We start from the raw sequence: 24,860 nt of genomic DNA on the forward strand, positions 1-24,860 counted from the left end.
TGAGACTTAACATCTTACGTCTCTAGGTGACGAGCGCAATTGTAGTGGCGCTCAGAATTTTAGGGTTTTTCAATAATCCTGAGCGGCAATGCATTGTAATGGGTAGGGCGTACCAATTACCATCAGCTGAACATCCTGCTCGTCTCGTCCCTTATTTTCATAAAAAAAACCCCATAACTTTGTCTCATGAAGTAACTTTCATGTGACACCAATGTATATAAGTATAAATTTATCAGTGACCAGAATGAAAACTGGTTTAATTCAGAAACAAATACAACTACTAGTCTAATTACTGCGCCAGTGAAACATCGTGGTGAATTTTTTTTTTATGGAATAGGAGGACAAACGAGCGTACGGGTCACCTGTTGTTAAAAGATCACCGCCGCCCAAAATCTCCCGCAACACCAGAGGAATCACAGGAGCGTTGCCGGCCTTTAAGGAAGGTATACGCGCTTTTTTTAAAGGTACCCATGTCGTATCGTCCTGGAAACACCGCACAAGGAAGCTCATTCCACAGCTTTGTAGTACGTGGAAGAAAGCTCCTTGAAAATCGCACTGTGGAGGACCGCCACACATCCAGATGGTGAGGATGATATCCTAACTTGTGGCGTGTCGTGCGAAGGTGGAATTCGGCGGCAGGAATCAGGTTAAACAGCTCTTCGGAACACTCCCCGTGATAAATGCGGTAGAAGACACACAATGAAGCGACTTCTCTACGCAACGCCAAGTGATCCAGCCGTTCACAGAGCACTGGGTCCCGGAATATTCAGTAGTAATCAGTCATTCCGCTCAATTTGAATACAATAACACACGTGATTCAGAGATGAATAAACATTCGCAGCGTCGTGTGCCGGGTTCTCTCCTTCCCTCAAATATGTGATTAGGGAACAATAGCTGGTCCATGCGTCAACCCGTGAACGGGTGCTGCTTGTGGTGACAGGTTGACCTATTATCTATCTATCTATCTCTATCTATATATATAAAAATGAATAGCTGTTCGTTAGTCTCGCTAAAACTCGAGAAGGGCTGGACTGATTTGGAAAATTTAGGTCTTGAAGGTGGAGGAGGTGAATAAATAGGAAAATGCTGCTAAATTAAATAAAAACAACAAATTTGTTTTTAGTTTGATGTGTCCATAAATAATTTCTATGAGAGAAGTTATTGATGCACGGTTTGACAGTTCTGCTGTGAAACAATTGCATTACGACAGCAGGGTGCATATTTTACGAAGTAATTTTTGATGTTATGATAAATTATTAACAAATTCATATAAAAACATTATTTTATTTATTATAAACCAATCATGATTAAACATCTATTGGTAAACATTTTGTATATTCTTTGTTTATTCTCAGGTATAATTTTATACCAAGCTTATTTTTAAGGCCGTAAGAGTTTAGACAGCTATGATAACCAGGAAAACGCCTTGAAGCGGATTGAAATGAAAGTTTTCAGTGTGCGAGGTTTTATAAACATGGTAGATTAATGATGTTATAGTCTTTGAGCCATTGACCAAGCTACCATTGAGCCGTAAGCAGTTCCATTATTATGTGTCATAAAAATATAAAAATAATTAAATAAAAATAATCATTTTACAAATAAAAAACAACCAATACACAGTATATTAATACCAGCTGGCCGGCTAGATAATGGGTACCACAATGGCGCCTATTTCTACCGTGAAGCAGTAATGTGTAAGCATTATTGTGTTTCGGTTTGAAGAGCGCCGTAGCTAGTGATATAACTGGATAAATGAGACTTAAAATTTATGTATAAATGTGACAAGCGCAGTTGTAGTGCAATTCAAAATTTTTGAATTTTCAAGAATCCTAAGCGGCACTGCGATGGGCTGGGCGTATCAATTATCATCAGCTAAACGTCCTGTTCGTCACGTCCCTTATTGTCATGACTGTAGATAACTCTGGCTGTCATTATATTGGTTCGCCCTCTTTTTCGTACTAATGGTTGTACACAAAACTATAAAGAATAAAAGTATGATTTGTTCGATAAAATATTATGTATTTTTCATAAAAAAAAACACCAACGTAAAAAATTCACTGTGAAACTAATATACGTCTCCTTAGTACCTTGGCAATGGTCTCAATGCCAGATCTCAATAGCAATTTGAATTTTCTAATAATGCTGCATTCTGCTATAGAATTTCTTCAATTGAAACCAACGCTATTGATTACAAAGAAAGAATCCCCGTATTTTAGCAGACACTTGACTACACAAGAGCAATGCATACTTATTGTGCAGTCGGAATTAAAACCGTTGGATAGTCGAGATTCCCTAAAGGGTTCCCGATGTCTGAGGTTAGGGTTACGCAGGGCCGATTGAATGTGGTCTGCGGTGGGGAGCCGAGTTTAGAATTCTCTATGTGGTTCGATTAACTAAGGTCACTCAAGAATTGAATGTAAGTAAATCTAGCCAACTGTAGTGTTTCAATACTTATTTTCTATTTGAAAACTACAAAACAGTAATGTATACTCATAATAATTTTGGACGAGGACGATATACATTTAATATAAGGCTAACATTTCAGGCTCGTAAAAATAAGTTAACCTTATTAAATTTTTGAAGTTATTTTTTAGTAAGAAGTCAGTTTTAGAAAAGATTATATATGTATGCTTCTTGAATGTTATAGATATAATTATTAGCAGTAGTAATGAAAATGTATATAGCCCGTTATTCACATATATTTCTTTGAAACTTTTTCTGTGTAAGAAACGCCAGTTCAATTAAATTTAGTTACAAATATCATGTCTCACTTCAATTAAACAAAATTTACATTTCCTAAAGCGAGGTGCGAGGCTTCTTTGCACAAGATGCCCAATGCAAGATTGTGTTTCAGCTTAAACTGCACCTTAGCGAGTGAAATTATTGGGCAAATGTGACTTAACATCTTATGTTCCATTTCTTAAGAGACACTTGTGATGCTGCTTAGAATTTTGGGTGTTAAAGAATCCTGAGAGGCACTGCATTGCAATGGGTGGGGCATATAGTGATATGCCCAATTATTTATGTGTTATTAGCCTAAACATAGAGAGAAAAGAAAATGTCTTGATCTGTCAATGTAAACAAGTATTTCACTGGCCATGCTAATATGTGAATAAGATTAATAATTTTTACAAATAATAAGTAAAACCCTTTGAGCACAAGACAAACTCACACTTAGCCATTATTCGGAAATGAAATCTGTAGATAGGGTTGCTGTTATAAAAGGTTTTCACTTTCATCAATGCAACCCCAAACTACTTTTAGAGTGATGCTTCCATTATTAAAAATTTCAACGAATATTCAACTTGTATATTCTACTATATTGTTTTCGATCACTCAAGTTATCTTTGATTATTATTTTTTTAAATCTAAAGCTTAATATATTATACTAAATTATACTACAAACATATTTAAACAATTTTTTTATGTTTTTAAAGTGATAACCCTCACTTCTAGGATTAATAGACAAAAAAAAAATTGAAAAAGAGAAGAAGTAGAAGTGAGGGTTATCATATATATAACAAATTGTTTAGATTTACAAGAACGCTTTCTCAAGTCAATTTCGTAATATGCAAATATTGGAGTTGAGCAGGTTATCAACTGTAAAGTAGATCCTGTAGATGAAGCCACAACCTGAGAGTTGAACAAAGCATACAAGATTTTATAAGGATACGACACTCGAACGGTTAGCTCAGTTGGTTAGAGCACCGGAGGTCGTAAATTCAAATTCAAATTCAAATATTTTTATTCAAAATAGGATTTAAAATCACTTATTGAACGTCAAAATCTACCACCCATTCAAAAGAGACTGCCTCAGACCTGAGAAGAATGGGCGCAAGAAACTCAGCGGGCTTTTTTTTTAATATAAAATATGGATTACAATGTAATACGTACAATAAACATTTATAATTAAATTCGAGTAAGTAAGTTCGAGTCCCGCATCGTTCATAAAATTTTGTTGTTTTTCGAATTTTATTTGTGTACAATCATATTTTATGGGATCATAAAATAATTATATTCAAATTGATAATGCTGCTACTGCTAAATATTAAAGCTCGTAAAGGAGGATAGCGAGTATGCATGTATTTTGGGACCCACTGAACGAACTCGCGTACATCATGGAAACTTATTGATAATTGTAGCACGTTACAAAATTAAGAAAAAAGCAAATCGTAAGTAAGTCTAAAAAAGGGGGAGAAAAAAGATACACCTAAAAGAAAAATATAACATAAAATTGTTAAACGATATCTATTGTTAAATCAATAATTTGTATCTTATGTCTATGCCTATTAGCTGTCAGCTAAAAGATAATATATATATATGTGGAGGTTTCACAATTTATTCTTTTTTCTAGCAGTTATTGATACCTATAAAGAAGTTACCTACTCATTTTAGTATCAAAAAACGATAATAATCTTATTGAATTTTATTGTGAAATACTACTGATTTGAGTATACAGATTCCATGGTGTCGGAAGATATATATAAATAATGACAAGATAATAATTTATTTCTTTTGACTCCTATATCTTAGCTCCTCAATAATTTTTGTATCAACATCGTATTAACTTATGTTTATAATGAATATACTCTTGTACTTGTACGATGCTTCCTTAATTTTTAATTTATGAGGGTGTATTCTCGCCATCCTCCTTTACGAATTGATTACTATCTCTTGCCGCTTTTTACTTACGGTACTTGCGCTCGTCTCCTTGAGACATAAAATGTTAAGTCTCGTTTGCCCAGTAATTTCACTAGCTACGGCGCCCTTTGTACCGAAACACAATAATGCTAACACATTACTGCTTCTTGGCAGAAATGGGCGCTGTATATTATACTGGCGCTGCAGTTTATCTTTAATTAAGTAAGCATCATCATTATGATCATCATCATCAGCCGGAAGACGTCCACTGCTGGATAAAGGCCTCCCCCAAAGATTTCCACGAAGATCGGTCCTGCGCTGTCGTCATCCAACGTATTCCGGCGATCTTGACCAGATCGTCGATCCATCTTGTGGGGGGCTTACCAACACTGCATCTTCCGGTACGTGATCGCCATTTGAGGACCTTACTGCCCCAACGGCCATCTGTCTGTCGAACTATGTGCCCTGCAATTTAGTAAGCATAATATATATATTTGTAATAAATTAGGATAGATAAGAACGGTGAAATAAAATTAAATAAAAATACGCACTACCCACATAGCACAATTTAGTTTTTAAATTTCGGCAAAATGTACCCCAATAAGGAGCATCAGAAAATGTCAGATCCCTTACCGGAACTTGAAATGTAAATTGAACGGATATTAAAATTGTTGCAGCCGTTTAATGTTTCCTAGTTCAGCTTTGACTCATACCGGCTTTGTGATAAGTTGGGATTATATTTCCGTTTCTTAAATTATGGTCATATAGCCTCTCTAGTGTAAATTTGGATATGTATTAATATATTGCATAAAACATCTACCAAAACAAATGGTTTAAATTTGACATAAATTTCGTATTCATCGCATGTTCAAAGATGACATTTTACACCAAGAATACGAAAAAATAGGAACACATAAATATAATTTGTATCTACATAATGAATTACAACTTCAAAATACCCATAAACATTAAATGAAACATAAAGAGTATGTAAGCAATTATATATCTTTGAAGAAACAAATACCGTTTGCAATAACAAACAGCAAAAAAGACTCAAATAGAAAAATAAATGTTATTATATGGAAATCAATATTGTTTTCTAAAAGAAATTCTAAAGTACAGCATGAATAAACACAGAACTGTAATGTATACCTGTCTTCTGCCGGGTTTACAATATCAGCGCCAAACATAGACCTGTTTAACCAAGTAAAACAGATAACACTCACATCACAGAGAGCAATGAAAAAAAGTGTGTGTGTACTTATGTATGCACGCAAGAAGCTATACTTCTTTGGCCTAACGAAGGCAGTATCATTAAAATGATTTATTTCTCGTGCTATTCTACATTCTTAGATAGAACAATTTTGTAAAAATCTTGCAAAGATGGCTTTAACAATAATTAATTATTAAATAATGGATACGGCTGTATAGGCTTGAACCCTTTGCCTGTCCTAATAATGGACGAAGAGAGAAATCAAAAAAAAAAACGAATGACGCAAACGTCAGAAAAATTTTAGGAACCAGCTTCAACCTGTTACTTTTGTTTTACAGTGATGCGCGCGCATCTTTCAAATTTCACTCTCATCACTTTTTCATAACGCGCCTAAAGAAGTATAACTTCAAAAGCATCATGAAATAAAATAAAATGAAACAATCAGACAAGAAACTAAAAAAATGAGCAGGTTATATCTCATGTAATACTGATAACCAGTGACAAGATTTAATGGACCAATAACAGGCAAAAGATAATTTAGAATACCAACAAAACGGTGGAATAATGTTTTAAACTTAACTACTAATATAAAATTAATACTGTAACTTGAAAAAGTAATTGAATAATTGTTACAATGGTGAAAATATTAAATAGTTGACTATTTTCTGTTAATAAATATCAAATTAAGAATTTCGTGGGTTTCCGTCATTTAGTATTTCTCTATGAAACTTGAAAACAAAAAAAACCAAAGTCCTAAACTACGAATAAAATAATTTAAATTTATTAATCTGTGCAATTTTCCATTAAGCCCGACACAGACGATGACGTCACAATTATATTTATTATACACGATATACACGATGTGGTCTCTCACTTTAACACGGTAATCGGATCAGAACATTATTAAATCATGATCAGGTACAAAATAGGATGAATGTGGAATGGGGTGAACTGTGGTTTTGTGTCTGGTGCGTTTTATACCTATCTAATTCTATATTTAGGGTCAAATCGACGAGCATGTTCATCGAGCAGTTCGATAGTCTGACGATCGAAAAAAGAGAAATTTTCATTGAGATTTTTTTATAGTTTTAGATTATTATATTATGAGAAATGTATATAACTATGTTACTTATGAAATATATTTATATAACACAATAACAGAGTAGACTCTGTGTGAGATATTAAGTTTATTAGTACTTTGCTAAAAGAAGGGCCTGAAAAAGCGATGTAGCAGTATAGTATAGTAGCAGTCAGTTTGTGTTGGAGGAAATGGAGACTGCTTTATCGATAACATGACTTTAAGTATTAAACAAATACAATTATGAGTGCACACCTCTGCTGCAAATCTGAGTATATATATAAAAAATATACATGTAAAATAACGGCCGCTCCCAATATTCAGTCTATCTCCGGTTGTGGCCTACTTGAGATTATAATCGTATCTATCGTTGACTTTTATGTCCCAATAAACTTATCGACGGTAACTAATACGTAATGCTGTCTGTCAATGGGAGAACGTATAGCTTACCAGAGATAGAAGTTTGTATGGAAATTGCAATTCACGCGTCCCAATATGAGGCGATAAGAATGACTTATCGGGTATATTGGGACAGCTTCAGATTATTGACAGCTAACTACTGTCAGTAGAAGGTAGTAATTTATCTCTATCTGTAGATAGTATATTGGGAAAGGCCGTAAGTTGGCTCGCAAAATCCACATTAGTGAAATTGATGATACGTATAGCTAAATATTATAAATTACATATTTATTAAGCCATTATTGTCATAAACCATATACTATCGTATGTGTAGTTGTTTATCTATAGATATATAAAATGTATAGATAACGCAGTCTATTGAAGCAGTTAATTAGATTTTGGCTCGTCTAGAATTTCATCAATGCATATCAAACACACACTAGCAAACTTTGACATGATGCACGTCGGTTTATAGATATTATATTTATAAGTTACTAGTTGACCCGACAGACGTTGTTCTGTATTTAATAAATAAAATACTGTTTTTTATGAATTTGTCAATAATATTTCATAACATCAAGAATTATTTCGTAAAATGTTATATTTTATATTTCTGTTGTAATGAAATTGTTTTACAGCAGAACTGTCAAACCGTGCGTCAATAAATCCTCTCATAGAAAATATGTCCATACAAAACAAATATCGGACGACGGGGGACACATCAATGGAAAAACAAAATTGTTGTATTTATTTAATTCCGAACACTTTCATATTTATTCACCTTTTAAACCTTCCCTGGACTTCCACAAATAATTCAAGACCAAAATTAGCCAAATCGATCCAGCCGTTCTCAAGTTTTAGCGAGACTAACGACAGCAATTCATTTTTATATATATATAGATAATATCGAAACTATGGCATTTGTATGATTTTTGATTGGCTGTTTTATCTTGCACATGTATAAAGCAAAGTTCCGGCAAGTCAACCAAACAGTAATGTCACAATGATTCGCTACCATTTTGTCAAAAATGAAAAATATTGATCTGTTCCCATGAAAAGTATTAATAATTAAATGAGAATGAGGGATTTTCATATAAAGATGGGATTAATGTATGAAAGTTTGAAATTTTATATTGTCTTCTTTATCCTCAACGTATCCCATTTTAGTTTGGACCGGCTCTCTTAATCAATCTTCGCCAACACGTCCTGTCCTGAATCGTCTGCAGATCTATATGGGCTGTTCTTGACTTTCTTTCTTTTCTTTTTTTATTTTATTTATACTATTAATCATTTACAGAAAGAATCTTAAAAGCTAACATAGTCCCGCAAAACTGTTTGGACAGTTTGTCTGCAGGATCAAGTCTCTTGTTATACATTAGTGCTTATTAGAACATTGATTTTATACAAGTGTAATTAACAAATATTGATAAAAAATATAATAAAAAATCTAATTTTAATTTTAAGACAGTGTTGACAATAAATATTTCTTAAGTTTAGTTTTAAATTTTCTTTTACTGGTTTCTAGTCGGATGTCCTCAGGTAAACTGTTTAATAGATAAGGTAGGCGTTTTTTCCTAAGTCCTATCTCCGTAGTAGTTATTGATTCTAGGAACCTCGAACTTACCAGCGGACATCAACCGAGTATCGCGGTTGTGCATAATTGTGACTTGTCTTTCTTTGTGACAGATTGCCATGTGAATCGGGTTCTTCCTCGTCCTCTTGGTCCTCTTGGCCATCAAATTGACGCCTCTAGGCCATCTAGGCATTTTCATCTCGGTGATATGTATCTGGTATTCCTGTTGTTTTTTTGAGCAGCCTGCATTCCAAGCCGTACTTTAGGACTGGTATCTGACAAGATTATGATCTTAGATTAAGGATTGGTCTCCGCTGCACTCCATCTTAATACCATACTAGCTAAGAATAATAGCTTTTTTATTACATCTTGACACTCAATGGCATTTTTAAAATTTGTAACATACGCTTCGTTTATTACATTTAAATTAATAAAATACAAAATACTTATTTGACGAGATCCCAGTGTCTTTCTTATTTCTTGTAGTATTATTTTTACAAAGTTCAACAACGCTACCGGACATTTTAGTATCAATTATAAACAGAGTGTAACAGAAAATGTGGCACGTCAACGTCACACATTGTTCCAGACTGTGGCTCGAGTACGCCACACTTTACAGTATCTAGTTGGAGCGCAGCGGAGACAAATCAAATTACTAGTGGGGGCCTAAGTAGAATACCGGCTTGACGGGTACCGTGAAGCAATAGTATGCAAGCACTAATTTATTTGAAGAACGCCGTAGGTACTAAAATTACTGGACTGTTGAGACTCAACATCTAATGTGTCGAAGTGACGAGCGCAATAACAATGTCATAATTTTGGGTTGTTTAAGAAGAAGAATTTTAATGGGCAGGCTATTTCACTTACGATAAGGTCTTTTTTGTATGGAAGAGGATTTTTTTTATAAAAGGGTGTGACAATCGAGTATACGTGTCTCCTGATGGTAACTCTCTCTCTTGTAACACCAGATTAATGACAAAAGCGTTGCCACCTTATAAAGCATCTCATAACCAGTGGGAAGCTCCTTTGCACAGGAAGCCGGCTAGATTAATGTAATGTGTAAACATTATTGTGTATCGATCTGAAGGGCGCCGTAGCTAGTGAAATTACTGGGCAAATGAGACTTAACATCTTACGTCTCTAGGTGACGAGCGCAATTGTAGTGGCGCTCAGAATTTTAGGGTTTTTCAATAATCCTGAGCGGCAATGCATTGTAATGGGTAGGGCGTACCAATTACCATCAGCTGAACATCCTGCTCGTCGTAGAAGTGTATACAATTACCCTTAAAGCTCTTATGTATCTGATGAAGCCTACTAGAATGAGTTACTAGCAATCCCTTATTTCTAGTGTTATAATAATGAAAATCACAATTAAGAGCAAAATGGTGACGATTTTTGTGAACGTATATTAAATTTGCATAAATGTACTGACAATGAACAGTCATAATATTTATTTCTTTAAATTTTTCTTTGAGAGACTGTCTATTCCGACACGCAAGGGCAATACATCTATCATCGTCCTTAAAAAATCAATGACTTGTATCATTGCTTGCTTGTCACGGTCACGTTATTGGCGTGATGGAGCGTGACGTTGTAAAATCTCGATAAGTTTCGGGAAGCACAGACGCAAAAAGTTTGAAGAAACTATCTCAGCAATCACAACTTATCATACGAAATTATGATATCAATGACACAGATAATATTCATATTTGTCGAGAACAGCAAAATTTTTCACATTCCATGTTCACTTCACATTCGTATTTTAAAGTTTCTAATATAAATCTATCTTTTCTTAATTAACTAAACTAAACTTAACTTAATAAACTATATAGAAAAGAAATAAATTTTATTCAATTATCGAAATAGTTTTACAAACAGTATATTCAAATAAAGAAATTTAAACCTTTCTACTAACCTATCAAAGTAATAAAACTATTTCGATAATTGAATAAAATTTATTTCTTAGTAAGTACTAAATTTAGTATTCAAAGCAGATGTTCGAAGTGATATCCTTGTTGTGTTATACAATCACCTTTCTACTAATCTCATACTACATGGATAGGAGTATTTAACATCAAACTTTTGGATACTTCTCGTTTGATTTTTAAAATGGTTATTGATGTCATTTTACTTATTAGTTAACGTACTATCGATATCAGTTTAAAGTTTTTCGATATCTGTAATAGTGACGGAATTATTGCATGGTCACACTTAACGATTAATTTCTAAGCCACAACCTGAAAGTTGAACAAAGCATATAAGATTTTATTAACAATACGTCACTCGAACGGTTGGTTCAGTTGGAAGAGCACTCGCACGGAACGCGAGAGTCCCGCATCGTTCATAAAATTTTGTTTTCAAATTTTATTTGTATAAAGAAGTTAGGTTTATCACTTTAAAAACTTGACAATTTTTTTTAGATTACATTCTGTATAGGTGACACAAGTGGTAGGAGGTATGGCAGACGACGATTGCCGGCAATCACTACGTGAGTGCCGGTGGTGCAGCCAGGGTTAGCACTTCTGAGTAATTAAATCATGATATTTAAATAATAAAAGAAATTTATTCGGAATCATATTAATTAATAAATCAATTAATAAAAAAAAGTTGTGGGTGTACTTATGTATGCACGCAAGAAGTTATATTTCTTCGGCCAACAAAGCAAAAGTCCTTAAAATTATTTATTCCTTGTACAATTCTACGTTTGTAGAAAGAACAATATTGTAAAAATCTTGAAATGATGGCTTTGACGGGCTCGAATCCTTTGCCTATCCTAATAATGCAGGAAGAAACCAAATAAAACGAATGTAGCAAACGTCAAAAAATTTTAGGAACCAACTTCACCCTATTACTTTTGTGTTACAGTGATTCGCGCGCATCTTAAAATTTCACTCTCATTATATTTTCATAACGCGCCTAAAGAAGTATAACTTCAATAAAAAAGTCACAGAAGAAGTCGTGTGTCGGATAGACTTGATGTTAGTATAGTTACCAATAAAATGATCAATCAAAGATTGGTACGTAGATGTGATGGTGATATCCCTACTACACACGTCGTGCTAAACTTCCGTGAATGAACGGTAGTAAATTCCGCGCGCTCAACTTACTTTTTGAAGACAGGCGTGAAATTTAGATTCGCTTGTTGTAATATAATTTTGATTGCTAGTTCATTTTTGCTGCAGTAATCTAACTAGGTACTACTCTTTTTCATTTTAACTTAATTACGAGTATGAAGCGAGCTTACACTTGAGTTTTAAGTGAAGTTTCAGTTATATGAATTATAATGCTTTCTGGCATACAAATATTGTTTTTGTTTTCCTTTTGCTATAGAACTATTATATTTGATTGTTCTATATTAAAGTATTACCGTATTTTATAAATTTATACGCCATCTGAGATTCTGTGAAACAGACATCGAGTTCATTTTCTTATGAAAAAAAACAAACAATGTACAGTCAAGCGTATGGGTTGCCTGATATTGAGTGATCACCGACGGCCACATTCTCGTGCAACATAATTTGACTATTTGAGTAAAATAATGGTTATTGTTTTTTCTGAATATTTGTTTAATAATTTTAATTTGTTATCGCAAAATAATTTTCCGCTAGAAACAGATGCAATTTTTGGTGGGACTAAATTAATCTTATCATAACAACCTAAGGCACAGTATCCCGAAGGCATCGGGCTCCGCCTGTCACCTGTACTGTTACAGTACTGTTCTCACCTCTACGCGGACGCTCGATGATCAAATCATCTCAAATCAGCTTAATTGGCGTTGCGTAGAGATGTGGGTTCACTAAACACCTTCTTCTGCATTTATCACGGGGACTGCTCGGAGGATTTATTTGGTTTGATAACAGCAGCTGAATTCCACAACCGGACTAACGTCAAAATACAAAATTTCACCCGCGTCATTTGACGTTTGGCACTCTACAACTATCATGAAATTTCTCGCCTCACACAACTACTTTATAGTATCAATTACTGGCTGCTGCTTTCCCGCTACGAGATAGAAACCTCCAAGGGTAAAGCATACTCTCACCTTAAAGGCCGGCAACTCATATCTTGACCCCTGGTGTTTCGAATGTTCATGAAATGTTCATGAAAACCCCTGAGACTTAAAATGACCGTAATAACACCGCATGACATAAGATGTTAAGTCTCATTTGCCCAGTAATTTCACTAGCTACGGCGCCCTTCAGACGGAAACACAGTAATGCTTACACATTACTGCTTCACGGCAGAAATAGGCGCCGTTTTGGTACCCATAATCTAGCCGGCTTCCTGTGCAAAGGAGCCTCCCACTGGTAGGATGCTTCGTGAATATGATGATTCGTGTACGTATGTAAAACTAAACTCTTAACTAAGGCACTTAACGGCGGCGAATCTATCTCGCGCAGTGAACTGCGACGATAGATAAAACAATTAACTTGCCCTTTTGTTGGAGATAACTTTATCTGTCCGCTCCACTGATCTGTGACTTATGATTACTTAGTACTAGGGGTTCAATGTCAAACTTCGTTAATTCTTCAAAACATAAAATTAATGCGGCATATGAAAAGTTTATTATATATAATATTATTTACTAAGATAATTTTTAAGTTTCGATAGAGCCACTTGCTGCTAGACAACCGATGAAAACAGGCCAGGTTTATTACGTCTTACACTCAAGATTTGTAAAAAAGGCATAAAAGGCATTTATGTTCTCAAAATTGATTCCCTTAGAATTATTTTTGATGTCATTTCTAATTTGACAGAGAAGAAGCGGCGAAAGGAACTCTCCCAGCTTTCTTTTATTATTGCGCTCTTTTCAATCAAAATATACAATATTGTACTGTCAGTGCTATTGCTATAAAATTATCATAATCTGTAGATCTTCTGTCTGAAGAAATAGAGGTTAACTATCAACCTCAATTTTTTCGACGTTTTCACAGCTGTCACAGTCTATCTAGACGAATAAATGATCCAAGATTATATCGTCAGTCGGGCCGGGCCGCATGTTCTGCAACAAATAAAAGTTTATTTATGTAGGTATTTACGTAATGTTAGTAATACACATAATGTAAGTAATTCTTGATAGGTACGTGCCGAAAAAATATATGAAATGGCGGGAAATGATTCCAGATTTAAATAAGAAATAAAGAATCTCTGACAATATATTCAAAATATATCTAGATACATTATGTATCTGAAACTTTTTATATGCCATTAACATTTTTCTATTATTAACTATAAGATTTTACTATATTTATTTGATTATAATATATTTATTAAGAGCTACTAATAAAATCGATGTCATACATTTACATAAAAATAACTTTTGGGGAGTTACATATTAAGGCGACACTAAATGCCCGCGATCTATGTAACAAAGCAAACATTTTCAAAATTCTTGCATGGAAATCGTAATATTTTATCAGGCGCAAACAGTTTATATGCTTACAACTCTCATTATTGATTACTCATCTGAATAAATGTACCTACACAAAAAAAAAAGTATAAGCTATATAAATACCTTTTCTGAGAATAGTACTAAACAAATGCGTCATGCCGAGAAAAAACTTGTTTAACTGCAATGAAAAGTGGTAGTTAAAAATAGCTCTGGAGCGTTAACTTATAACCAACAGAAAACATTAGAAACCTACAAATAAGCCTTAAGGGTATGTGTTATATGATAAAATAGTGTACATAGCTCCAAATGGTGTAATTTCACTAATAAACTTGTCTAAAAATGCCTTGTTTGCGTGTTTTCTGCTTACTCTTCGCCTTAATCTACTACCTACTTTTGTGAAATTAATCTTTAAGTTATCTCAAGATTTCGCAAATTTCTCATTAGGTCGTCTGTGACCATGGTTATAGGAAAAACAGCGAACGTCAAGGCTAAAAACCAATAAAAAAATTGCGTGCGTACAAAGTACACAAGTCAGAAGTGAAACCTGCATTGTGCATGACCTCTAAACTGCATATGAAGTCCTGGTACTTGTTGCTAGGATGACACACGATTTTAACCGCTATGAAAGACATTACTATCACCGCTACCATAATTATGTTCTTGTGGTTTCTATGAAGTAGTACGTTATTATATTGAAGTAATACGTTATTGTATATCGACTTTCAAATCACAACTATGCGTGATGTTTTCACTTCAAAAATAATTTTTTTACCGTGTCTATTTCTTTATTTTAAAATATGATACTTATTAAATGTGTTACCTAAAATAAAACAACATCATAATTAAAAAGCCTAGGATAACCTAGTCCATGTTTGGTTTCTAGAGCAAACATGCTCTAGAATAATATTAATATTCTATTAATATTATAAGTGTGAAAGTTTGTATGTCTGGATGTATGTTTGAACTTCTTTAACGCAAACACTACTGAATGGATTTTGATGAAACTTTGCGATAAAAATATTGTGTGAATTATCTATACATTGAAATAAAATTGGAGTGTCTGTTTGTAATATTGAAATAACCGTTTTTTACTAAATGGTATATTATGAATACATATACGTACCGTATATGCACTAAAATAACATTTTTTACAATTTCTGTCTGTCTGCCTGTCTGTCGGTCTGTTTGTTCCGTCTAATCCGGCGACCTTTATTGCCAGGTAGCTGATGTAATAAGGAGTAACTTAGGCTACGTTTATTTACGAAAAATAAAGCAATGTCCAAGAAACGGTCTAACTCTAAAAGTAATTTAAATGGCAAAACAACGTTTGCCGGGTCAGCTAGTTGTTTATATAAGTGAATAAATCTGCTTAATAATGATTCAATAATAATAGTTTTCCCACACCGTTCAAAATTACCTTACAAAGTATTCCAAACGGCAATTTTCACATCTATGAACGGCTTTGTACAAAGGGTTGACGTTGATAAATCGTTGGGATGATATTAGCCTTCAAGTTATTTCTTATCCATAAGCACTAAGAAATAGCCGGACCGTTATTGGATAAGCCATCAACCCGTCTGCATAGCTTAATACTAAAACTATGCGAACTTTCCATAATATTGACATGCATAGCTCACATAGTCAAGCGATGGAGCATGGATGGACACAGATAATATTGTAACAAGTTTTAAGAGAATTTATATTATGATAAAACAAAAATGAAATTTCATATGATCGCTGATATTGCAGCATTGTTTATAAATTTGTTTTACAAAGTCTGGCTATAAAGTTTCCCAATTGTTCACAGTTATAAAAAATGTGTAAAAATAATATAATTTTTGCACGCCACTCACAAAGAGGATGTAAATACTACGTGATAAGAGTCGGGACTGCCTATGTAAAAATTGAAATTTAGTTTAGTATGAAACGTGCAGTCATTTGATATGAGTTTGAAATAGCAGTAATTACAGTAATGCGATTGGCGAAAAAGTATAATCCGGCTAAGTTTGAAAGCGAACAATTGCGTAAGAACCTTGTGGATTTCGGCTATCTCCGTTTTTTTTAACATTATAGCCGTCATTTGTCAATCTATCAATGACTGCACGTTTCATTCAATCGAGTTTCATAGAATCGCTTTTTTCTTAAGGCGACACTAAATGCCAGCGACCTTGAGCGATATGAGTTCACGGCTGCCGGCCCACCATCTATGTAACAAAGCCAATATTTTCAAAATTCTTGCGTGGAAAACAGTTTATATGCTTACAATCCTCGTTATTCACTACTTATCTGAATAAATTAACCTTCACAAAAAAGTAAAAGCTATAAGAATAACTTTTCTGAAAGAAGTACCAAAAAAACGCGTCACGCCATGCCAAAAAACTTGTTTAACTTCAAAGAAAAGTGGTAGTTCAAAAATAATCGGCAGTGTTAACTATAACCAACAGCAAGCATTAGCAATAAGCCTACAAATAAGAGTTAAGGATATGTGTAACAGGGTTAAGTAGTGTTCATAGCTCGAAATGCTATACTTTCACCACAAAACTTGTCTAAAAACACCATGTTTGCGTGTTTTCTGCTTACTCTTCACCTTAAAGAGTTTCACTAGGCTGATGCTCTACTCTCGACATACGTAATTTCATCGCGGCGCTTAGTAATCGAGCGCAGTTAAGCATTAGGTGAAGTAGTTTTTGTTTTATAAAAACTATTACAATTTGTCTTAAAATTAAATTACAATGTACAATGACGTTAATTTTATTCCAAAATAATTATCCAGTAGGGCTTAGTAGGTTGGCATAGATAAAAAAAAAATTACAAAAATAAACCGACTTCAAAAACACTATTCCAAAACAATAGATATAATATGCACTAAAGAGTATAAAAATAATTGAGTACTTTTTATAATCTAATTAATTGTAGTTACAATTATTGTTATTTTTGGAATCGGTGTCCTCCCGCCGTGGCCCCGCTCTGGCCTCTCGCCTCCTCATGTCGCGCGTGCGACTCAAGCACATCTCACCTATAACTATGTATGTAGATACAACCCTACCTTGGCTGACACCGAAAATCGGTTCATCCAGTTGAAAGTTCTAAGGTAACAAACATTAAGAAAAACATACCGTAGAATTGAGAACCTCCTCCTTTTTAGAAGTCGGTTAAAAATTAAAATACAGTCTTTTTCTGAATTTTTTCACTATGAAAAAACAGTATCAATCTTGCTCCAGTGTATTATAGTACATTATACACAGAAGTAGGATTATATATTACCTAGGTGTGATAAAAAAATCTTTCTTTTTAAGTTTTAAGTAATATTAAAATTTTCGTACTTATAATGTGCTTATAGACTCCTCTTAATATCGTAATCGCTTCTCTCGAATGTTTAATCAACTGACGTCATACAAACAATATTCAACATAAATTATATAAACAATGAGTTAATTGTTTTGAATAATAATTGTTTACTCATTGATAATATATTTCATTATACAAAAATAATCAAGTAATTCATTCGCTATTGAATAAAATGAATACCTACAAAGTATTTGTTGTATTTATTCATTCAAAACTTTCCACTTCAGAAAAGTAATTGGAATTCTTACATTATTGCCGTAGGATATAATTAATGAAAGCTTCGGGGCGAAACAAAAAGATCGAGACCAATTAATTAGATGACAACAATAAAAGCTGGAATCAATTCGTATATTGTTAACGAAGGTAGCTGATATTCACGCCTGATTCTCTTATTTCTAATTAAAGAATAAGAAAAAAAATATTTTTTACATAGTTTATTTTACCTTAATAGGAAAGAGACTTACGAGTTACGTTATACGTAGGTCACATTAAAAGTTTTGCGTTACTTATAAAAACAATATATTTTAACCAAAATAATATGTTTATTGCTTTTCAAAATACTCTCCTTTACATTTTTTAAAACAGGAGGACCACAAATCTGAAGGCATGTTTTCTACGTGCTGATTGAACGCTATCACTGCCTCTTCGGAATTGGTAAAAGTGAAATCTCTCATCAAATCTTTGATTTTGGGGAAAATACAGAAATCACAGAGGTCGGGGCTATGTGCAGGATGGGTGACAAGTTGTTCTTTTTTGGAAGCTACAAATGACTTAGTTTCCTGGCCGTTTGTGAATAAGCGTTGTCATGATGTAGGAGAACGCGGCTTTTTGGTCGTCTTTCGCAAACTGGTTAAACAAATGATAGAATACCACTCGGAATTAACCCTCTTTTGATCTTCAAGTGGAATTGTGCAGATGTGACCCGTAGCTGAGAAAAAAATGCGATCATTTTAGCTTCACTTTTGCTGGCCTGTTCTCATATTCAAACACCCATTCACAAGATTGCTGTTTTTTGTTCGGGTTCAAAACAATAAATCCACGTTCCATCTCCTGTAACAATGTCATGAACAGCATTAGAATGTCCGTGGTCGTACTTCATTAGCATCTGTGAGCACCAGTCCTCGCGAGCCCGCTTCTGCTCCACGGTCAGTTCATGAGGGATCCAACGACAAGAAAGTTTCCGAACTTTCAATTCTTCGTGTTAAATTTTCTGAATTTGGCTCATACCAATCCCCAATAGTTCTCGAATTGTCTCATAGGTAATCCGCGGGTTTACTTCAATTAGCCGCTTAACAGTAGCCATATTATTTTCGTTGACGGCAGTTGAAGGCCGCCCATCACGAAATTCGTTATGTAAAGAAACCCGACCTCTCAATTTCAACATCTCCTCACGGTGCTCAAGCAAGGTGCTTCTCTCTCAAAAGAATTTTGAAGACGAGCGGCACAGTCTTGCGGAAAGAGAGAACTTTTAAAATCATAAAAAATCATCGCTCTAAAATCTTTTCGACTTAATTTCATTTTCGTTGCGTACGTAGAACTTTGATGTGTGATAAAAACAATTAACAAATTATTTCCCAACAATTGTTTTTTTTATCACTTAGAAGATTGCAACGTTTAAAAAAATATAACATTGGAAATTCAAATAGTTCCGATTAGCTAGAAGTGCAAAACTTTTAGTGTGCCCCATTACGTTACCATTATTACGTTACGATTATTCAATACAAACGGATATACTTACTGACTTGGTCCAAGGTGACAGAAATGATAGGGTACGAATCAGGGATACCAGTAATAATGTAGGGTATCGTACTATGTACTAGCTGATGCCCGTGACGATGTATAAGTGGACGCTATAAACGGCAAAAATAATATGCTTTCATACAGCGTGATTATATAGCCTATTTGGCCATGTTTCTTCGTAAAATCCGTTGTTACTCCACTCGACGAAAGAAATATTCCTACCAAAGTTCAAGTCTCTGGGCTTTATAGTTCCGGAGATATCGTGATGATTAAATACATAGGTAGAAATCGCATATAAAAATAGTCTAGATGACCCGACAGACTTTGTCAGGTTCATAATAAAAAGAACTTTTACGGATGGAACTTTGTAAAAATCCGCATTTGATTAGCTGACCTCTACTCGGTGAAAGGAATATTCCTACAAAATTTCAAGTCTCTACGCCTTATGGTTCCAGAGATATCGCGATGAGTCAATATATAGGAAATCTCTTATATATATATCTAGAAGATTATTTAGCTTTTGACGGGTTACATGTCGTAGATGATACTATATTCCATTCTGGAACGTATCCCATGCAATCTCTATTTATATATCTATTCACGCGATAGCAGGGAAAATAAAATACCACTATGAATGGTGGAGACGGCCGGCCAGTACCCAAGTAGTTGGAATACGTATATTTTACAAAAGGAACCAAAGGTTTCACATACCATCTGACCGTTGATTGGGATTTTGTTATTGCGATTTCAAGGGCATAAATTTGGAGACCGTTATTTTTGTATTTATTTTATAAATTGAAAGTAATCTTCGTATCTTTTAATTACATTATCTATCTGATTGTACTAGTCTAAATTGTTAAATATGTATAGAAGTAAAGCTGGAACAAATAAACATTATCCGGAAGACGTCCACTGCTGGACAAAAGCCTCCCCCAAAGATCTCCACGAAGATCGGTCCTGCACTGTCCTCATCCAACGTATTCCGGTGATCTTGACCAGATCGTCGGTTCATCTTTTGAGGCCTACCAAAACTACGTCTTCCGGTACGTGGTCACCATTCGAGAACTTTTCTGCCCCACCGGCCATCTGTCTGTCGAACAATGTGCCTTGCCCACTGCCACTTCAGTTTCACAATCATTAGGGTGACTTTTGTTCTCCTACGAATCTGATTTAATCTTGAGCTTTCTCATAAGGCCTATAGTTATCGACGACGTCTGCGTACCGTAAGTCATCACTGGCAACAAACAGACAGATGGGTTATTTATATTAAGCATAGATAGTAAAACTTTTATTCAATTATCGTTCCAGGCGGCACTTTGTGCAGACTACAGTGTGCCTGTGGACTGCGTGGCTGCTGGACCAGCTCCAAGACCTAGCTCCTTCCACGAGATATCTGCTCCTAAGGTAAGATCAAGTTAAACATAATGTCATGAAAAACAGTAATCATGTTTTCTTCCCATGGTGAAATACAGGGTTAAATATGACTTTATGCCAAAAACTAAATTATAATATAATAAATATAATTTTACCTGTGGGCCGGCTAGATTATGGGTACCACAACGGCGCCAATTTCAGCCGCGAAGCAGCAAACATTACTGTGTTTCGGTCTGAAGGGCGCCGTAGCTAGTGAAATTACTGGGCAAATGAGACTTTACATCATATGTCTCAAGGTGACAAGCGCAATTGTAATGCCGCTCAGAGCTTTTTGGGTTTTTCATAAATCCTGAACGGCACTGCATTGTAATGGGTAGGGCGTATCAATTACCATCAGCTGAACGTCCGGCTCGTGTTGTCCCTTATTTTCATATAAAAAACATAAAAACAAGTATAAAATAAAAAAAGGATAAATAAATTAAAAAAACTGCGGGGATTCTCCATAATAAGGATCAAATACTATACAATAATGTACTGTGTTTAATGACTATTAGTCATAGCTTGTAAGAGCGAGGTTGCTACGCAGTTTTTCTCAATTAGCCTTGCAACTTGACCGATTTTCCACAACAACAGACTACGTATAAAAGATAGTGATAAGTGGATGATTCATTCAATTGCTCATTTACTTTTATCTAGTTTGATAAGTATTTTAGCTTTAATATTATATATTATTTTAACTTAGTTTAAATTGAGGTTATTTTTTTTTAAGTAATACATACAAACTTATTATTTTACTTTAATAACTTAAATACAGGATATCCCACGGCTATGCCACATGGAGGGGAAGTACCTTAAAATGTTGTAATTCTACATTTTACAAAAAAATATATTTTGTTTAATTAAAAAAACAATTTAAACTACATTCATAGATTTTTAAATAAATTCCTGATTACGTGCGTTTTATTTTTAATAAGCCTTTAATACTCGAAATGATTTCCAATATAAAAGTAAATTTAAATGAATTTAACTAATAGAAAGTATAGGTATATAATATTTATAAAATTTTGACATTTATGCCAAGTTGAACATAAAAATATATGTGTTATGACATTATCATAACACGTATGTTAGTTCTACTTATTTTCATAGTTTATTTACTAAGTATGAACGTCATAAGTAAAAAAACCGGCCAAAGTGAAAATTTTGACATTAGCGTTGTGCATTTTTGAATATTTTGGAATGGTTAGGGAATAATTTCGCACGAAATGCTTTATTTATCAGATTTAAAGTACTAACATTAATGTAGGTAAATACAATATTCATTTGTTGCTACCGTACACAAAAATTACAATTAATATTACATAAAAAAATTAACATTTCACAACTAATACAAATTACAATTATTTAACACTAAAAAGTTTATCTTTCAGAAAAATCAACTTAAATACATAATTTCGACTATTGTCTTACGAAATTTCGATCAGGTCACGTGTCCTGACGCGAGTATAACATTTTATACCCATCCCAATGCTGCTAGCATTGAGCACTTGCTGCTAGCATTGGTGTGACAAGTGTTCACTTCCAAAATCACTTTATTAACTTAGGTCGAAAAAATTACCCAGATATGAATATCAAAAGTTATACATTCTACTATATACCATATCGGAGAAGGTTGAGCTTTAGTAAGAATATCATTTGGTGGGATACTTTTTGCAAATCCGATCGCCACAAGAATGTCTTTTAATTTTTCGGGTTAATATATTATAGCCTCTGTCACTCACAAATAATGCGGATTTATATTTGTAGCAGAATATTCAAAATGGATTTTGTAGATCCAGAGATTACCTCCTACAACCATACAAACTTTTCCTCTTTGTAATATAAGTATAGATTTTAATCTGTATATATATAATGAAAATGGACATTATTTGAGGCTCAATCGCGCCTAAACCACTGATCGTATCGACGTAAAACTACCACCGTTCGATGCGAAATTTATCTTAGATGGTTTATAGCTACTTATTTTTCGAATTTCAACGTTCCTTCATTAATACATTTCCTTTTAAAATTCACCCAGCGAAGCGGGCGGGAACGGCTAGTCTTTATACATATATATCCTGAAAATGGTCTTTGTTTGAGGCTCAGTCACGCCTAAACCACTGATCGTGTCGACATGAAACTACCACCATTCGATGTTAAATGTATCCGAGATGGTATATGGCTTCTTTTAAAAAATATATATATTACTATTATAATACTTATTATAAAAAATTTATTTATGTCCTTTTAAAAGTCGCCCAGCGAAGCGAGCGGGTACGGCTTGTTAAATATATTTGTAAATGGTATAACTCGAGGAATACAGATCGGAAGAAATTGTTGAATTACGTCTTAATCAAGCCTTGATGACGTTTTCAATTCTATCGCGAGGTGATTGTTTAACACACCGAGGTTTTTTTATATTTTGTTGCTGTTCTATTCTTTGTAATTTATTATTCTGTGTATTTCCCTGTGACTATTTTGTAATTAATAAAGTTTTTCATTAATTATATTCTATTCTTTATTGTGGCTTTTGTGGAAAGGTCACCGCAACTGAGCCAATGTGAGGTACGGTTTTGAAGAGCATTCCAGTTTTAAAGGAATGGTCAGTGTTTATATACAACTGTTAATTTTATTTTAAATCTAAAATAAATATACTATGTGTAAGTAAAATAAGAAAGTTAATAAAAGTTATAATAAAAACACAAATAAAATTTGAGAACAAAATCTATGAATGATGCGTGACTCGGACCCGCGACTACTAGCGTTAAATTTTGTTCTCAAATTTAATTTGTGTAATTAATTCCAGAAGTGAGGGTACTTTAAAAAAATAACAAATAGTATATAATAAAAAAATATTAATAAAGTTTTTCATTAATTCAAATTTGAACAACTTTAGATTATTTATACGTCTAGATAGACTGTGACGTCTTAAGAAATGAGGTTGTCAGTTAACCTCTATTTTGAGCAATCTACGCACACTTACAGAAAGTGACATACAAATCGCGAGTGTAAGACGTAGCTTGCCACGCACACTAAGGTAATAAACCTGGCCTGTTTTGATCGGTTGTTTAGCAGCAAGAGGATCTGTGTGTGGACGTATAAATTGTCTAAGAACAAAATCAGATTGCCGCGAATTGTGGGTAGTCATAGATATGTAGCTACCGTGCGAAACAACCACGACCTTTCCAAGTACATTATGTTGCTCAAGTAAAGAATGATTCAGTGTGTCGTTCAACTTACGACTGTGGCTGTACAACGAACTCGGTCACTTGAACACATGTTAAATGAATCCTTTTTAAATTCTCTGACTCATCTCGTATAGGAATTATTCTGATATGAGTATGACGCAATTTGACCCTCAGCATGATATTTAACTTTATTCCATTTTATAAAAGTGTTTATCTTATATGAAAGGAGATCCTCCTTTTTTGAAGTCGGTTAAAAATATGCAGCCTGTATAAACAGCAACAACACTTTCATTGTATTGAGGGTATTCGTAAATTCTTAAGTTTGTAATGTCGTTAATATGTCTTAGCACCTAAATCCATATGCTGTAGTTTTGTTTTCTTTCTTTTTTACATAATTAATATTAGTATGTAGTTTTAAGTTGTTTCCTTTTTCTTTTATAATAAGTACTACACTTTAAATTTAAATTACATTATGTATTTCAACGACCTTTTGTACACGGTACACTAGAACGAGTTTATGTATGTACAAGTATTTTGATATTTATATGTAATTTGTTAATAATAAATAAAGAAATAAAATTGTTTGACTAAGAAAATTGACATAATATTTTCTTTTAATAATTGTGGTTGAATCATGACCTTATACATATAAAAAAATGGCTCTGTCGTATATCCTATTACTCCACTGCTGAATATCTAAATGATCGGACAGCCTGGGACTAGATTGTGATTATTTTATAGCTATAGAAATGACTGTACTATATTGTATATTTATATTGAAAAGAGCGCAAAAAAAGAATGCTCGGAGAGTTTCTTGCACCGCTTCTTCTCTCTCAGAGAGCCATTTGTTTCCGAAGCGATAGTAGTATCTAGTA

At 33.8% G+C, this 24,860-nt stretch overlaps 1 protein-coding gene across 1 annotated transcript in view; it reads left to right on the forward strand.

The window, feature by feature from the left end:
- The window catches only part of LOC126964733 (serine/arginine repetitive matrix protein 1), a gene marked incomplete at its 5' end in the record, with an annotated part of 154,333 nt that overhangs the window by 90,015 nt on the left and 39,458 nt on the right, over positions 1–24,860 (forward strand). The window contains one exon of the mRNA XM_050808008.1: positions 20,693–20,788. Within this exon, the coding sequence (XP_050663965.1) occupies positions 20,693–20,788 (96 nt within the window). The remainder of the gene's footprint in view (positions 1–20,692; positions 20,789–24,860) is intronic.

This window comes from Leptidea sinapis, chromosome 5 (genome assembly GCF_905404315.1).
Source record: "Leptidea sinapis chromosome 5, ilLepSina1.1, whole genome shotgun sequence".
Taxonomy (NCBI): domain Eukaryota; kingdom Metazoa; phylum Arthropoda; class Insecta; order Lepidoptera; family Pieridae; genus Leptidea; species Leptidea sinapis.